Here is an 18,266-nt window from a genome sequence, read left to right as displayed (position 1 = left end):
TATCCCTAACTGCCTTTTAGAACTATCTTGAAGCACTAATGCTGGGCTTTTGTTTCATCTGCAAATGGTAAATTATGCCTTCAAGGTCCTCTTGAGTAAGATTTGAACAGAATTAATCAAAACACTGGAGCTTACACTATGGACAAGATGATTGCTGAAATAGGACATGTGAGAGAGAAGAGGCTTTGTGAAACTTTTGAGAAACTTCCATGCAAGCTAATTAATGAGAGATATTAAGGAAACGTTTGTGACTATTGTCTTTATTGTGTGGAATTGTGGGTAATTTCTCTGCAGCAAGAGACAACAGAGATGCTTGAAGGAAGGGAGGAGCAAGCCAGAGAGTTGCAGAAGAAGACTTTGAGAGCAGCAGCCATGTCTGAAGACCAGCTGATGGAGCTCAGAGCAGAGATTAAGGTATAGAAACGTGAACTGACTCATTGGGATCTGGTGTTAATGTCATATATTAGTGTCTAGTGGTATAGAAACCTGAACCGACTCATCAAGATCTGGTGTTAGTGTCATATGTTAGTGTCTGGTGTCAGTGTAAGAAATGCACTCACAGTATGTTAAGTGTATGTACATTTCAAATGTTATTTTTTAATCTATTTTGTGTTATTGATGAGTTTAAGTGCAATTTCTGCTCCATGTTTGAGAAGACTGTAAGAAAAAGAATGAAGTCTGGCAAACAGTTTCGTTAGAATGGATGTTAGATCAAAAAATATGTAACAGCTTATCGGAACAAAATCCAATACGAATGACACTAACTCTTCTTTTTGATTTAATGTCAAAGAGGGAAATTTAGTATGGGTTTGTGTATGAGTCAGGTTGGTATGTGTGTAGGCAGACATCATTTCATCTTATTTCTGTGTTGTTGTTAATGATATCACTGTTTTAAGAAAACTTTGTCTTTTCATATCTTACTTTAACTTCACTTCCATTTTGTTGAAACTTCTACCATTCTTCCCTTTGATTTACCCCTTCCCCTTTTTTTAGCACAGTTAATCTAAACATTGTGTCTAATCAGTGTTTGGAAAGTGCTACCCGGAGTTCCGTGGTGCAGTCATGTAGCCTTCTTGTTTTTCTAGAATAGATGTGTAATAAGAGCTTACACCAAGATTGGTGCCTGTTCATATTTTCATTTGTCATTGATTGTAAGAAGTGTCATGTATTTAATAGTTGACTGCAGTATGTTAGTTATGAGGATTTCCTGGTGAGTTGGCACAGGTGGATATCTAGACACAATCAAGAAAAACTTGCTTTTAGCATCCTCTTTTACCTCCCTATATGATGTACACTGTATATTCCCAAATAGAAGCTGATGAAAACAAGAGGTCAGCAAATAAGAAAATGCTAAGAACTTTTCTGCCAATGTGTGTTTTGGGTTTGTTGTTGTTAGGGTCTGCGTGTAACATGATTTGTATTCATGTAGACTTGCTGAATTGAGTTTGTATTTGATGTAACAAGTGGGAATGATAGTAATGGGGGTCATCTTTGCCTTTCATAACAATATTTTTATGCATGAGATTGAATTGTTCTTTTCCATGTTTTACTTTATTTCCACTCTCTGCACTTTTATGTCTCTGAACAGCAATTTGTGTCTGACCGTAAAGTTGATGAGGAGATAGGAAAAACCTTGAGGTATACGTGGAACCCAGATCAGTTGATTGAGGTTTGTATTCATCTTTCAATATCATTTGTATTTTTTAGAAAAAAACAAAACAAACAAAGTTTGTATACTTAAGGCAATAATTCCGTTCCTTACGGGAACCTGGTATACTTGTACGAATATGTACACTGTACATAGTGATCTAGGCTGAGATCAGTTAGATTTCTGTGTTCGCTGACCCCAGTCACCCCATTCAGGTGCCTGGTTTTGTGTAGAACAAAAGATTCTGTGAGCTCGTCAGCGCGCGCTCTATTCATACCTCGCACCCGATCGATATTTCCATTGTTCGCTGGCACATATAGTTGACCATGGAAAGGGGGATACAATGTACTGCTTGAATGCCTTCACACAGGTGGATTACCAACCTGTCCGCCTCTCTGTCGACGGGCAAAAAGAATCTCGTTTGGGGCATTAAAGGCACTCAGAGAATTGCGTAAGGAACTGGTTAACCAGCCGCGTTTAAACTTCGGTCAAAGAGGGAATCTTACTTTAATAGGAAGTGGTCTGCAAAATTCAAAGTCATTTTGTGTTATGGTTGTGTATACAAAGATATTTAATTATGCATAAAATGTATTTTTATGCATACATATACAATGTATGTCTTTGCTCATTACATATATAAGTGGTTTAAAAAAAACCAGTCTACGTACAAAATTCAGATTTATTGTAGGAGGGGTGATTCAAAGCATTGCATTCTGATTGGCAAAGTTAGTAAAGGTGATGAGGAGAACATGTCATATTTCAAGTTGACTACCAGCAATGAGAAATGTATGGACAATCAAAACAAAATCAAATGTATGTAGGAAACTTCGTATTAGTAGTTGATTACATGTAATATTCTTAGCTTATCTGAGTTTTATTGCCCAAGATGATGTGCTTGTACTCCTCTGAAGTGATAAAGAAGATATCCTTTAGTAGCTTATCCTCTTCTGTCATGATTGGAACCTAAATTTTGAGGCATTTAGCTTGTCCCATTAGATAATGTGGATTGCATTTTCTTCTTCTTGTTATGCAGCAAATCAAAACGTTTGGTGAAGTTGTTCCTGTCCACCATCACTATACGACTCGCAGGCCGTCTGTCTCATCTCTGTCTAGCATCAACACTGTTTCCAGAACAACATCAGTGAGTGAGGACCCAGGGGCCATGTCTAGTCGTAGCATGGTACAGGGTGATAGCCATGAGGTTGTGTCACCTCGCTCACCTACTGGTGAGATTGACATGAAGGCAGAGGTGGCAGAGATGGCTGCCAGACTGCAGCGATCCTTGACACAGGTCAGATATCTTTTATTAACTTATTCATGACTACTGTATCTATGCATGTTGTATCCAGCTGCAAGTTTGCAGTAGCTTGAACTTTGTAGTAAGGAGTGAAGAACTGTCAAAGTGTTAGCTACTATATTTTTGAATGGAGCTTTTACACAAAGTCAGCATTTACTGCTGATTATGTATGTGATACAAGTGCAATAGAGCTGATTAAGGAACAAACAAAGAGTACAAAGAGTGTAGTACTGGGACAGTGAGTGACTGAAACAGCACAATGTGGTGTACTAATACTTCAAAAACTTAAGATTTACATACTTGAATATTGGGCTGTTTTGTGTAAATGAGAGTACCAGTTACAGTTGATTATATTTACACTGGAGTAAATTGTTGGTTTCTGTGTTGCAGAGTTTTGGAGTGAAATTTGAGATATGTGAAGGCATGTTTTAATTGCATGCAGCCTTATTCCTGGTATGTTTTAATTGACAATCTTGACATCCTTGATTCTTCGAATTCAGGGTCGCAAAGGACCGAGAAATCCTAAGGCTGCTAATCAACCAGATGGTAATCAGACCAAGGATCAGAGCCAACGAGTTGAAAGGTCAAAACCACAGAACAAGAGACCAGAATCCTCTGAAAGCCATGTCAGAGGTCAATCCCAAGGTGTAAACCAAGACACTCCAGCCCAGACCTCTAGCAAGCAGCAGGGTAGAAACCAGGCCCGGCATGACAGGTCTCAAGGTCAACATGGGTCCAAGCAAGGACAGCAGGGGTCCAAGCCCAGACCAGTATCACACCAAGGTCAAGGGTCACAATTAAACCAAGGACAGAAACAGTCACATGTCCCAGCAGGTAGTGAGCAGAGCGAGCCAGTACGGTCAAACAAAAATGTACGCAGGCGACACAAAAACCGTCGGAGACAAGAGGAGCTGGGTGCTGAGAAGACGAATGCTGTAAGTGGAAATTCAGAAGATATTCAAGAAGGTATAGAATCAGAGGCACAGACAGGTGTGACATCTAGTAAGAGGACAGAGTCTGAAGAAGCTGTGTCTGAGGTGAAAGTTACCCAGACTGAAAATAAGTCAAACAGTGAAAAATCTCAGGACAAGGAGGTGATGGTAAAAGAGAGCAGTAAAGAAGAGGAAGAGAAGGAGGAGAGGAATAGCAAGGATATCGTGTCCAATCACCTTGGCTCAGAGAAGGAAGACCAGGCAAGTTTGGAGGTGAAAAATAAACATGAGAAGAGTGCAGAGGGGGAGCCCAAGATGGTAAATGGTCATTTAATGAATGGAGACATTCATCCTGTTAATGGTGCCATTTCAAATGGTGAAGTGGAGGGGCATGTGGACACTCCACTGCCACAGAGGGAGACCAAATCCCGTCGCTCACAGAAAGTTGATGCGGTTGTCAAGGAGACAACTAGTCTGAATGGGGTCATTGGCCTTGATGTGACAGATAGGGAAAATTAAGTTTTATGACATGACAGTAACAGAAGTCAAAGTGTACATGTTGTCTATTGTCACTGTAAAGTTAGTTGTGCTACAATTCTATTTCTGTAATGAATTGCAATTTGTACGACCTGTATGTTACAGCAATGTGATTCATGCAGACGAGAGGACAAAGTGATAGACGTTTATGACAACAATCCTAATATAAGCATTTTGATGAGTAAGGAACCATAGTGCTCTCACTGGTTTATGAGAATGAAAGTATATACCTGCAGGAATTTTAGCAAGAGATTAAGATGAAGCTTTCAATTGCTTCACTAGAAGACTTCCCAATATTTTGTGTCAGCAGTTCTAAAATGTGCACTTAACTTTGAATTAGCTTGATTGGTATCATTATTTTGTATTTTTGTATTTTATTTGTGAGAGTGTAATTACAATACATGTACCTTCACTTTAGATTGTATAAAGTACTGACATTGCAGATAAGCAAGGACAAGTCCATCCAAGACATTTGCTTCTGACACTCTAAGTACTTGGTTTTTCTTTTTGGTTTTGTAGAAAAAACTTATTAAGCACTGTATTTGTTTTAGTCCAACTTAACCCAGGAAAAGACCGATCAAGGTTTATCCAAATGACCCTATGAATGACTGTGTGAATAAAAGTATTTTAGTTTTTGAAGGGATCTATCTTTGTTAGTCACACTCGAACTGCAGAGAAAAAAAGTCCTGTCCTTTTTGTTTTGTTACTGTATGATGAGAGACTTCCAGCATTTCCTATCAGATGCTTGTAGCTTTCCTTTATTACTTCAGATAAAAACTGTGTGACACAAATCTAAAGAGTTAAATGAAAGCTTTTTTGAGAGGATTGTATATTCTGGCCTTAGAACACACAGCTTCTGGTGACTACCTGTGAGTCTATCAGGGTGAAAGTACTGGACAGTAATAGGTTCAAAACCGCCATTATGTAAAAGTTGTGTGAAAAAAAAAATATTGAGATAGTATTTTACAATAGTGTGCAGGACTTAAAATGTAATTTGCTGCAGGTTTTTGAGGATGAGGGGTGCCATCTTGTCTTTCATAAAGCAATGAAAATATCTATAAGCCCAACATTGCATTCCGATGCTGCACAAAGTTGCCTTAAACTCTCAAATTTAAAGCCTCCTACGAAAGAAGTGACCACCTTGAACTACAAAAATCAAATGTCAACAGAAATTTACATTTGTGTATCAGGGACTGGCAGGACGAATTGATACTTTCATGTGCACTCCAAATTGCCTTTGCATAACAGTGCACATTATGTCTGGAAAGGGTATAGTTGAAAACAAGTATAGGACCCCCCCCCCAAAAAAAAAGCCCCAAAACCTCCAACAACAACAACAACAAAACGACCAAAACAAAACAAAACAAAACTGTAATGAGGAATGGGCTTAAGTCAGTGTTTTTGTCCAGCCCACCGGAGGTGCGGGGAGACTAAGGGTGCGTTCGAATGCTCTCCTAAAGCGAACTGTACCGTACCGTACCCGTGCCAGAGGAGCGTTCAAATGCTCCTAAAGTGTACTGTACCGTACTGTACCGAGCCAAATGTGGACCACCTCCCGATGTGCTCCAAAAGCGTACCAAAGCGTACCAAAAGTTCGTTGTAAAGCATGCGCGTATCATGCGCATACGTCACAACGGAAAGACATCATTCTTTTTGTTCGGGACAGCTGTAAGTTGTTCAAGCACCAGGTGGATGACATTCTTGCTACAAAAATGCATGACCTTTTCTAAAAATAACTCGTGAGGTACGCTTTCTTCACAGAACGCTCGAACACTCCAAAACTGGCACAGTTTGGTACGGAACGCTTTGGTTCAGTTCGCTTTGGTTCACTTTAGAACGCTCGAACGCACCCAATGGGATCGTCAGCGGCGTCTGTCCGTCTGTCAGTAATGCTACAAAAGCTTGAATAACTCTCTACTGAGGACTTCAATTTCAGTCAAACTTGGAGGGAAGAGTGGTTATACAAAGTTACACATTTTACCAAACATGAAGGTCACCTCAAAGTCAAAGGTCACAGGCAGGGATCAATGAACTTTGGGGCACATTGTTAAGTTTTTACAGCGTGTTTCAATTATGGCTCATAACTTTTGATGTATATGTCTGTGACCGAAGTTGAAGGTCACCACAAGGTCAAAGGTCACAGACGGGTCAACAAACTTTTAGGGCCCAATGTTAAGTTTTTACGGCACGTCTCGATTATGGCTCATAACTTTTGATCCTTATGTTCGTTTGTGACCAAACTTGGATGGTAGATGTCCCTTGGGGAGTTGAAGTTCATCACAAGGTCAAAGGTCACAGACAGGGGTCAACGAACTTTTAGGGCCCAGTGTTACGTGTTTACGGCGTGTTTCGATTATGGCTCATGTTTCGATTATGGCTCATAACTTTTGCTCCATATGTCCATTTGTGACCAAACTTGGCTGGTAAATGTCCCATGGGGAGTTAAGGTCACCACAAGGTCAAAGGTCATAGTCGGAGTCAATGAACTTCCGGGAGTTGGAAAAACATTAATTTCTTCTACGCGAATGGGCGAGACATATTTTGGCACTTGCCTTGTATCTGGATATGACAATTGTATGAATTAATCCACCAAATATTGTTGAGCCAAGTTAAGGTGGTACTTTCTATGATCATTTGACAAGAGATCTAGAGACTGCTATAGAGGGTTGCCTGTCAGGACTGATTGCGGCCTTCATTCCACTTCATGTCTTCTCATATTTGTGCACAAGATGATTATAACTGACAAGGTGAATGTGGCCATTCCAAGTTCGAAGATGAACCTTGTAACGACTTTCCATACACTGATGTGTGATTTGTTCTTGCTTCATAGCTGATGATGTACTTACCATTGACTTGTGCATTACTACAACTTCCTATGTATGATTTCAGTATTTTTCATTGATACTGTCAGTGCTGCACTTAGAATCTCTAGGAACATCTAGCCAACTTTTTTCTATAGGAGGAATCATTTTATGATAGCAATTCAGTCTTAGATGTGTGTTGACGCACAAGTAAAAAAGAAAAAAAATTGAATTAGCAATCAATACAAGTCTGTTTGGACTTACCTTTGAAAATACTGGTTCAAATGCATATTTTCCTCACTTATTACATAGTCTTATGTATGTGTGTGTGCAGCAGTATTTTGTTGTTTATTTGTTTGTTTTTTAGGCAAGATTGTTTCCAAGCTGCAAGAACATGTCTTGCAGTAGATATCAATTGATGTTTATGGCTGATTTGTGGTGATAAGCAACGGGGGCAAAATGTGAATGTTATATAAGATGTTATTATATGAGTTGTCTGAATGATTATGATATTGGTAGTATTCTACTCAAATGAGATCACTCAAACCAAAGAGTGTTACTGTGATGAATGATTACATTATCTATCTTAAGTGGATATGATTGTTACATTGATGTGCAGCTTGTTACATTATTGTGTTTTTTTGGTTTTTTTATTCATTGTGTGTGAAAAGGTCATTGAGCCCCACTTGACTGCACATATCACATCCTTGTGTTTATACACTGATGGTACCAGTGCAGCAGTGTATCACAGGTTAACTTGTCATGTCGTATTTTGTTGCAATGTAGGCTCATTATGTAATGATTTATGTTAGTCAACACAGTTTATCAGACACACAATAGTGATCACTGCTTGATGTCTCTGTGTGTCATTCTAGTCTGTTGTCACTAATCTCACAGTCTTGTGTTACACTATGATATGATGATGCCATGTTAACATAGTGAGCTCTGTGTAGGTTCTGACTGCAGATGAATTCACACCACTTAGCCTTGAGTTTGAAACACTTCAGATATTTCCTGTATTTCAAGAGATGGGAAATTGCATATTTAATGATAGAGCAAACTTTCCAGATACCACTTGCTTTAATTGCCTCAGGTTCTAATTACTGACAGGTTTAAGTGACACGGCAACAAAAATGGATGTAAAAGTTTGATCTGGAATGATGACTGTAATGGAGTGATGACCTGTCACGTGGGCAGATCACCTATTTGGGCTGTTGTAATTGTTGTTTAAACATGATTATGGTCATTTATCCATGGATGTTATCACTGTTTGAACTCTGCAATATTGTAAGATTTCTCACCTCACAGATCTCTTTGATGAATAGAAAAAGTAGAGAAAAGGTGTCCTTGATTGACACTTGTATGACTGTGATGCAAACAATGGGATGTGTAGTGTAGAATGAATTGGAAGGTGCACAATTCTCAAATTTAAATCAATGATCAGACAGAGCCTACAACTTTCACACAGACTACTCACTTGGCACTGCCATACTGCTGAGTACCAGGTAGTTTTTGTTTCTTTCCTACTGTAGCTGAGTAATATTGATCTCACTACCAGTATGAAACCCACACTGCCCAGTCCTTACATACTTACCTGTGGAAAGCACAGTCACATGTGGTCAGTGGAAGTCTTGTCTTCAAACGCTGCCAGAATGGAGCCTCTGTAAATATTCCTGTATATCTTGTGCACCATTCGATCAACACTTCTCTAGAGCTGCCTGCTTTGGTACATTACGCTGGTGTATCTCAGTCTGGTTACATGACTTGTGTGTACTCTTTGAATTGCCAAATGCATTTGACGTAATCATATTGCTGTATGTAATGTTTCTCTCCTTTTTTTTTCTTTTTCATATAAGAGAATCCTCATATATATATTCCATGTACAAAATATAGTCAACATTTATTTTCATTCTTTGCATTTATAAGAGTATAAATACTATCTAAGCATTAACAATCAATTAAGACTTACATTTGCTCAGGTATAAGAACAACTTTAACCTTCAACTACAAAAATCTGTAGAGAGAGTGACTTATTTTCATGGTTTATACATGTCAAGATATATTATAAAGAAGCTGTACAAAAAAAAAGTATGCTTGTATTATAACATGTAATGTTTGTTTCTGAAGAAGAACAAAAAGTCAGTGTTGTTTGAGATGGTTGTACCATTCCAATATGTGAAAAGAATGTTTGTGGCCTTGATATTAAGACTTAACTAGACAGTCATGTGACCTGTTGTAGGATTTAAAACACCATAATTATAAGGACATGAAAATCCAAACTCAATGTTTTGTAGTGGTGTTTTGTTAGTGTTATTTGAGTTCAAAGATTCTTTGCCAGTGTCCAACCTGATGAGAAATGAAAAGAGAATGCTGGTTATAGAGAAGTCATGTCAGAAATACTAATGCATGTGATCTAAACATGCTAGGAATTTGAACACTTGCTAGGTGATGTTTATGGCTTTTGATATATAGGTGGAAGGAAGAGCTGTGTACTGTGTTACTGTATACACATATATTTTGCCAGGTTTCTATTTTTCCCAGTTTCGCTAGTTGGCTGCTACTTCATGAATTGAACCACGTGCAAAAATATTACCTGGTAACTCTGATCCCGACATGAATGCAGCATACATGTGTGCAAAATGTACATTTCTTTGTGCATTGCTGTACTTTCCATTGCGATTTAAACACTTGCGAAATTGTCGGGAAGTCCCGATTCACAAAAAAATTAGACACGCTAAATATATGGTGTGTACAGTATATGACATTACAGAACTCAGTTCTTTGTGATTGAATAAAAAGATGGATCTTGCGTGTTCAGTCATATGCTTTGAAGCATTCCTATCATGGTGGTACATAATAAGACCAATCAACCTCCATTGTTTGTATATCTGACATTATCTTGGCAAGGCAAGCTATTACTGGTAGCTTTGGCATTCATGGGAGGCCTGATTCACTCGCTGCCCATTGGGGTACATTTGAAAACCACAGATAGCACCCATTAGGGTACATTTGAAAACCACAGATAGCACCCATAAGGGTACATTTGAAAACCACAGATAGCACCCATCAGCGAATCAGAGTGTACACTCATTGGTAACGGTCAACTGCAGCCGAGATTCTTTAGCTGTGTGTGTACTTACACAGAGATTAGTGGTAAAGCTGTACTCAATTCTTTGTGATGATTCTTGAATATATCCAAGCTAGGCCAGCCTTCCTCCTCCATGGATACCCACACTACAGGCTTTAAGTGAGGTAGGACAGAATCTTTGCTGCATTAATATAGCAATTCATGTGTTTTGTTAACCTGGAAATTGCAGTTCTTGTGGTTTGAAAACCAGTGAGATTAGAAATCTTATCCTGTCTTGGAATGAGAAGGTTTTGGTAATGCAACTTTTCAATGATTGTTACTTGTGAACATCAAGACTAGCGTATTGCCACAATTCTGTCAATGCAAATATTGGTAATGTGGCTTCCATGACCAGCAGTGTAGTGTAGAATCATCTAATTTTGTTTTTGATGTTATGGCTACTTATTATTCAAGCAAATATCTAATTTACCTGTTACTTGTAAGAAATTAGTATGACTTACTTCAAAAGTCATCTGTCATTTTCTGTAGAATTAAGCATTAAATTTTAGTCACCATTTCTTTGTACATATACAAAATATATTTCCATGTATATTTCCCAAATATATTGCATAAACAAGCAATATTCTATCTGAACATTCCAAAGTGTCATTGTACAGTGTATGTCCACTTTCCGGAGAAGCAAATTGTTGAGCTGATGTTAATGTACAATGTATGTCATGCTTCTATCAGATGAGAAACTTTCAGTAGTCACCCAGCAGTGATGTATATCGAGTAATGGCATCACATGGAGTTCCAGCCAAGCTTTTGATTACTTTAACCCTAGAAGCCACTGCTCAGCAGCTTGTAGAAACAAGGCAATAGTGTGTCAAAGTTTAATCATTGGATTCTCTTGCCAAAATCATACTTTTTATGGAGGTAATATGGAACTGTGGCATTTGTCTTTACTCCATATGTGCCCCTATCTCTATACACATAACTCCCTTCACTCACACACTACTCTATCTACCCCAAACCTCCATACATATCCCCATTTTTTTTCTCTTTCTCCCTCTCTCCACACACATACAGACACACACAAACACACACACAGACACACACAGACACACATCTTTGAACTCACACTATTCTAAATACACACAGAGACACATGTTCACACAAACTCTCTAAAACGTAACTAATCCACAGTGAAGCAAAAGTATGAATGCAAACGGCTTTACCAATCATCGAACTGTGAGAAATGCATCCAACAAAGTTAGCTGGGAAAGGTATAGAGACACCCAATGATTAACTGTTACGAGTCTGAGTTTTGACATTCATGAAATTATTGCTCTTTGCCATGTATTTTTGAAAATTTTTGGTCATGATGTAGACAGACAGTGATTTGGAATTGGATAGATAGTGTTCTTACAAGTGCCTTGATTTCTCCCTGTCTGTCTGAGTGTTCATATCCTAATGATGACAAGATCCCTTTCAATGTGGCCTTCATTTTTTAGCATTTGTCCTTTTGTATGCACTATTTTTCTGGAATCTTATTTTTCTTGGTAAAGTTGTTTCTATTAGGGCATTTGCCATTTGAGTAACAAGACATGTTATTGAAATAACTATGTTTTGATGATATGAATACTTTGCTTTATATTGATAGAAAATTATATGTAAAGAAGAAATATGAAAAATACAACTTGATATGGTACTTCAAATACCTTGTGTTCTAAATACAATGACTTTTGAATACATTTTATTTCCATTAACTGCAAGTATGATCTTTCTTAAGTTTCAGTCAAATTTAACTTGCAAATCTGGTAGCTAAATCATAAAACCTGACTTCTGAAATGTAGAGCACTTCTTGTCTCAGTGAAGCTTATCAAGCTGTAGGCCCAACATAATTAAACCAGCTACTGAAATGGAGACTAGACAGTACAGACATACACTGCATTTATTAGTAAAGTCTTCTTTCAAAATAGTCAATATTGAGTCAGAAAGTTGCATGCACATTTTGCTCACTTCATTTGTGACCAATTATCTTTTGTGATCTATTCAAGTACTTGTATATTGAATTGTGTGATAACACAGCTACTTAAATCTGTAAACAGTGATGAAATCTTTACCCAAAGATTTCTTCATTTATTCAATAAAGACAATAATAACAATATAAATGATAAACAGTGTGCCATCAAACTTTATGTTAGTTGTACAACTGTCAGTTGGAATTGGATTTTGGTATGGATATTTTAGTGACATGCGGATATAGCATGCTGCATTTCAATATCACAGAACCATTTTGTGAATTCCAGTAGGCCTGTGTGATGATGCTTTTCTGTAATCATGAAATGTGCATTCATCACAAATATTCATGATGTAACTAATGACTGGCTTGCTAAGTATATTACCACACTTGGAGGAGGATACTGATTGTACGTCTGCAGAATGAATTAGCTGTGTGACAAAGTTGACATGACTATATTCCTGTCAAGACAGAGTGAAGAGAATAACACTCATTCTGTGTGGATGAAAGTAACTTTATTTCCACATTATATAGGTGAAAATTACTCTTTGTGACAAATAGTCGCAACATTTCATTTTTTCTTGTACTTTTATGGGGATAGAGAGATAGATAGATAGATAGATAGATAGAGTGTGTGTGTGTGTGTGTGTGTGTGTGTGTGAGAGAGAGAGAGAAAGAGAAAAAAAATCCCCCAAGATTTGAGCAGTGGAAATTAAAATTGAAAGAGTATATACGCATACAATTGTTTGTTGTGTCATATTTACTAAATGTTTCCTGTATACTGTAAAAGGGGAAGTTTTTGCGGCGTTGAAATTTGTACACATTTCACGCATTAACCAGAAACTAGTGCGGAAGTAAAAGCATGCAAATATTTTTGCGTACCATATGTTCCAGTATACAAATGATGCACAGGACAGAGTGGATCGGGGAGTATTGGCTGCGGGAGTTAACTTTGGAACTATTTAAATCCACGACTGCGGCGAGTGGGTTTTAGACTGTTCCACAGTTAAACGAAAGCATCCAATTCTCACTGATCCACGAAATAGGCCCGTGCATCATTTGTGTTATAAAATGGACCCGTAAATTCATGAAATACATGTATAAGCATTTTCCTCATTGTGCGTCCGGTACACCTACTATACTAAACAAGACTTGAGCCATGCGACAGATTTTACCGGAGGCATGGCTCATTGTGGATCAGTAAAATCAATGCATGACAATTGACCAATCAGATTGCAGAGATTCTAAGCCGATTTTATAATAGTTGATGTCTGATTCCATGGAATTAAAAACAGCGGAAAAATGAGCAAAGAAAATAGGATTCCATCGGGATTCAAACCCAGACCTCCGGATTGCTAGCCCGGTGTTCTACCGACTGAGCTATAGAAAGCCCTAGTACAGTGTTTGTCTCAGAAACCCGTAATTCTCATTGCTCGAATGGTCAGAAGCTATAGCAGTGTGTATGTGTGTGACTGTGACACACACGCACACACTTGAACCTGACATAAATTTGAAGGATAATTCAACTTTGGAGTAAATGCAGGGGATCACCAAAGTGATGTAACTTTTGAGTATGTAACAAATGCAGAGAGAAGGAAACTGACCAGAAATGACTATAGTTTATTAGTGGAAAAATGAGCAAAGAAAATGGGATTCCATTGGGATTCAAACCCGAGACCTCCTGATAATGTGAAACTATTCTTACTCCATTGAAGGTAAAAAATAAGTCAGGCGAAAGTATCCAGTTTTACATCTTACATCTTGTGCCTCTGCCATGAAGTGGCAACAGGGGCAATTTGTTTTTCTTTTTGTCTGTCCAGCACTCTGTACACCCCCCCCCCCCCCCACACACACATTAATTATAGTGTGTATGGGGTAGGAATCACTGAGGTCGGGTGGCTGGTTGGTTGGGCAGGCAGTCGGTTTGAATTGTTGCAGAATCTTGTTGATTGAACTACTAGAGTAATCTCTCAATATGAGCAATTGACCCCAAATTTGGCATGTGTGAATTCTATCTAAGGTAGATGTGCAAGACACATTTTTCGTTGGTAGGCATATTGAGTTGCCATGACAATGGCAAATTTTCATAAGAATCTGTACAAAATGTTGTGGATTAAACTTTTAAAACAATTCAGTTGAATTTCAGCTCATATAATCAATGTTGGGGGATGGGGGAGACACTACCCTTGACACCATTCCCACCCCCTCACAGCGTCTCACTCCAAACTCTCACTGAGGTTGGCAGACTTGAATTTTGTGCAACATACATGTATTATGTATACCACACAGTGATTATGTAGGAAAAGTTTTGAGCCATGGGGTCAAAGGTCAAGTGGAGATTATGGTGAAATTTCACTCATTTTCCATATTTTTCATATATATATATAAATATAATACATAATACATTTATTATACACTTGCGTATCGAATGAAAACGGCGCCCCGGGGCAAGCGCGAAAATTGCGCCCCTAATTTCTGAGAAAGTGTCCAACTCCAACCCCATCCCAGTAGGGTCTTACAAAAGTCCACATGATATGCTTTTTCAAGCACGTAAAAGGGGTCTTTTGAGGGTGATTGAAATGTAATGAATTTTGATAAATTTTGGCGAGCGAGCGCAGCGAGCGACCCGAAAATCTATGTATTTTAGCTTACAAAACAATTTGTATACTTCTGTGTAGGAAACATTGCACTTATCTCATAGTTCGTTGTACTTGTAAATCATACAATGCTGGCACACTGTTATATGGTGGCTTGCCCTGTATATAAAATAATAGATCATGCGACAATTGAATCCATAAGCTTGATAAAACTTACAAATCAGTGTGAGCATTTTCTGAACATGGTCGTATATAGGAAGTACGGGATTCTCTTCAGTGTGTGGTTGATAATTCAAGTAATTATTGACTGACATGTGCGAACAACGTCAACAATAAACGTTGTCATTTTGTCCGCGTCATCATCATGTTTTGTTCGTATCTTGTTTGAATTGGTTTTCTGCCCCCTCCCCCATGTTCGAAACCGTTGGCGCCCTCTTATGATCCAATCGGCGATCGCTTCAGAACGAAAGAAATTGCAGCCCAGCGCCGTCTAACATTTTGCCTGCTAAATATAAAATGACATGTGTGAACACAATAAACGTCATTTTGTCCGCGTCATCATCACGTTTTCTTCTCTTTTTTTTTTTTCGTTTTTGGCGCAACCATATATATGTATATACATATATATATATATATATATATATATATATATACATATATATATATGTATATATATATATATATATACATACATAAATATATGTATGTATATATGATATATACACGTATACATGTACCTGTGAAAAGGAGGAACAGTGAGACAAATAATGATGTCAAAGCTATGCACCGATTTTTCATATCTCACAATGTATGTGTATATATATTTTTTTAATTAACTATTTAATTATTTATCTTTTATTCGTTTATTCACTTATTTTACACATTGATAAGCACAGTAGATGCCACATGGTAAGGGAACAAAATGACCCTGTTGCTCAGATCCCTCTCCTATGTAGGCCTATTTGATACAGCATGTCTTTGTTCGTTCATAATACAACGTGTCCCAGAAAAAACGAAACCGGGTTTCAATGTACTTTTTTACTATCGAATTCAGACATTTTCTTTATGAAATATACATCAATGGAAAGAGAAACTTTTCTTCTTTCATTTGATGCACAACTCATTGTTCAAAATTCGTGCATGACTGAGAACAATAGACAGTAATGCTACTAAATTTCCATTTGCACGAGCAAATAGCGACTTTGGATGATGTTTTCAGACTTTGTCAGCAATCTTTTGCAAAAAAATAAAATCATAGCCTTAATATCCACTCTTTTTTCTTTCATATGATGTCCCAGGCATAAAAAAATAATCAACGCCTGCTCGAGAAAACTTAATTTGAAAATATGCTTCCATTTTACCCAGATAGATAGATAGTAAATAAGGAGCCAGTTAGCTTTCCCGACACCTGCCCAACTTGGCAGATTAACAATGGCCTGCATGCTTCAATATTTACACAAACATGAAGGGAGGGGTAAAAAGGACTGTTACAGACGGTTCGGTTATGAATAGGGTCGTTAATTAGCTCATGATCATGAGCTTACCTGACCATGCAGCTAACTACAGAGCAAAGGGTGTTCAACAGCGGAATGTTTGGGAAGGTGGGGTGGGATCAACGGACCGAAAAAAACCTTCCAAGCCCCCCCCCCCCAAAAAAAAAAAAAAGAACAAAAAAGACGACTTTCTGCCCTGCACTAGTACCTTTGAAATGTTAGAAGCGCAAGTTCAGTGATAAACAAAGTGATGTACTCTCTCTTTCTGCTTCACCTCCCCCTTCAAAAACTTCAAAACCCTGTCAGTGATGAAGGACTAACCACGCGTTAGGGAAAGGTGGAGAGGAATGAAAACAGTGAAATAAGTTTGAGGTACAAAATCATCGAAATGTATATCATTGTTGTAATGTTGATTTCCCATAGCCATTGGACTGCGTGCAGCCTGAATATACTCACGACATTATTCTTCAATTCTTGGTTATGTCTCATAGCTTATTCTAATTAATAAAAGACATCAAAGGGCTTTCCGTCTCATACAGCATTCTCTGTAAATACCCCCCCCCCCCACAACATTCACTGTAGCACTGCGGTTGTTTTGTGTGAATTCAATGGTGCACATGAGCCTATTGTCTAATGCTAAGTCGGGAGAGCTGAATGCTCGTTTTTCGACCATCCGTACTCTCTAAAAAAAATCGAGTGAAAATTTTCACTCTAAAAAGAGTGAATACAAAAAAGAGTGAATTTCGAGTGAAATTGGAGTGAATTTTGAGTGAAAATGCTCATTTTCACTCATTTTGGAGTGACGTCAGGGATCACTCGAAGATTTTGGAGTGATCCCTGACGTCACTCCAAAATGAGTGAAAATGAGCACTTTCACTCAAACTTCACTCCAATTTCACTCGAAATTCACTCTTTTTTGTATTCACTCTTTTTAGAGTGAACATTTTCACTCGATTTTTTTTAGAGAGTAGAATCGGTAGAAATGAAGCATGTTTTCATGCAAATTTTTCTCAAGCATACGTTATTCATATTTGACGCGCAGGGTCTCATATGAAAGAAGAAGATATGAATATTTGGATTATGAATTTTGTTTTTCGAAAACGTAACGTTAAAAGTCTGAAAATTTCACTTCAAGTCACCATTTGCGCGTGCAAATGAAAATTTGGTAGCACCACTGTTCATTGTTTTAACTCAGTCATGCATGAACGATGAACGTTAAGTTGTATATCAAACGAAAGAAGAAAAAGTTTATCTTTCCATTGATGTATATCTCATGAAGAACATGTATGATTTCGATAGTAAAAAAAGTGCATGGAAACCCGGTTCCGTTTTTTTTCTGGGACACGCTGTATTGTAAGTCTGTTGATGTGATTCCGCGACTGCCGACAAGAAAATGCCAGACACAGGGAACCTCCTTATTAGGAAGACCCTAATACTTTGATAATACAATGTGTTATGATTCTTGGTTATGATTATAGCCTTTATCTGGAGAGGAAAACAATAATATTTCAATATGATGAGCAGACGTATAGAATATGCAAATTACCTTGTGAGAGGGTGTTCTTCTACTACCTCATTACACTAACGAGCTCCCGTTGCATACCTGACAATTGTAATGGTGGTTTTCCTATAGCCAAAGAAATTATGAGCAAAAAAGTAAGGAATTTGCGAATAACCTTGTTGTGAGAGGGTTTTTCTTATATTCGACTGCGTCATAACGACCTTCTATTTCATCGTGAAATACACGTAGCAGTTTCCAAAGATATCAGGTTACAAGAGCAAAATTAATAAATCAAATGAGCAAAAATCTAATAAATTTGCAAATTCGTTTCTTGTGACATAAGATGGTTCTCTTTATTATTGGACATCGT

The 18,266-nt window shown here is 37.9% G+C and overlaps 2 protein-coding genes across 3 annotated transcripts in view; both read left to right on the top strand.

Moving 5' to 3' along the window:
* Positions 1 to 3,137, top strand: part of LOC139721532 (SPATS2-like protein) — a 56,976-nt gene extending 53,839 nt beyond the window's left edge. For both annotated transcript variants that reach the window (XM_071632858.1, XM_071632850.1), the window contains exons 9-11: positions 295 to 414; positions 1,589 to 1,669; positions 2,682 to 3,137. In XM_071632858.1, coding sequence (XP_071488959.1) covers positions 295 to 414; positions 1,589 to 1,669; positions 2,682 to 2,969 — 489 coding nt within the window. In that variant the 3' untranslated portion in view covers positions 2,970 to 3,137. The remainder of the gene's footprint in view (positions 1 to 294; positions 415 to 1,588; positions 1,670 to 2,681) is intronic.
* A 284-nt stretch (positions 3,138 to 3,421) lies between these two features.
* On the top strand, positions 3,422 to 5,675 carry LOC139721377 (uncharacterized; the record flags this gene model as incomplete). Its single annotated transcript, XM_071632694.1, has 1 exon — positions 3,422 to 5,675. A coding segment is annotated over one exon (975 nt), but the record flags the coding sequence as incomplete, so codon positions are not given.
* Between the last annotated feature and the right edge of the window lie 12,591 nt (positions 5,676 to 18,266).

Source organism: Diadema antillarum, unplaced genomic scaffold (assembly GCF_040938485.1).
Source record: "Diadema antillarum isolate AM-2024a unplaced genomic scaffold, OU_Dant_1.0 scf00000013, whole genome shotgun sequence".
Lineage (NCBI taxonomy): Eukaryota > Metazoa > Echinodermata > Echinoidea > Diadematoida > Diadematidae > Diadema > Diadema antillarum.
Note: the sequence above shows the minus strand (reverse complement) of the source record. Positions and strands in the feature narration are given on the sequence as shown.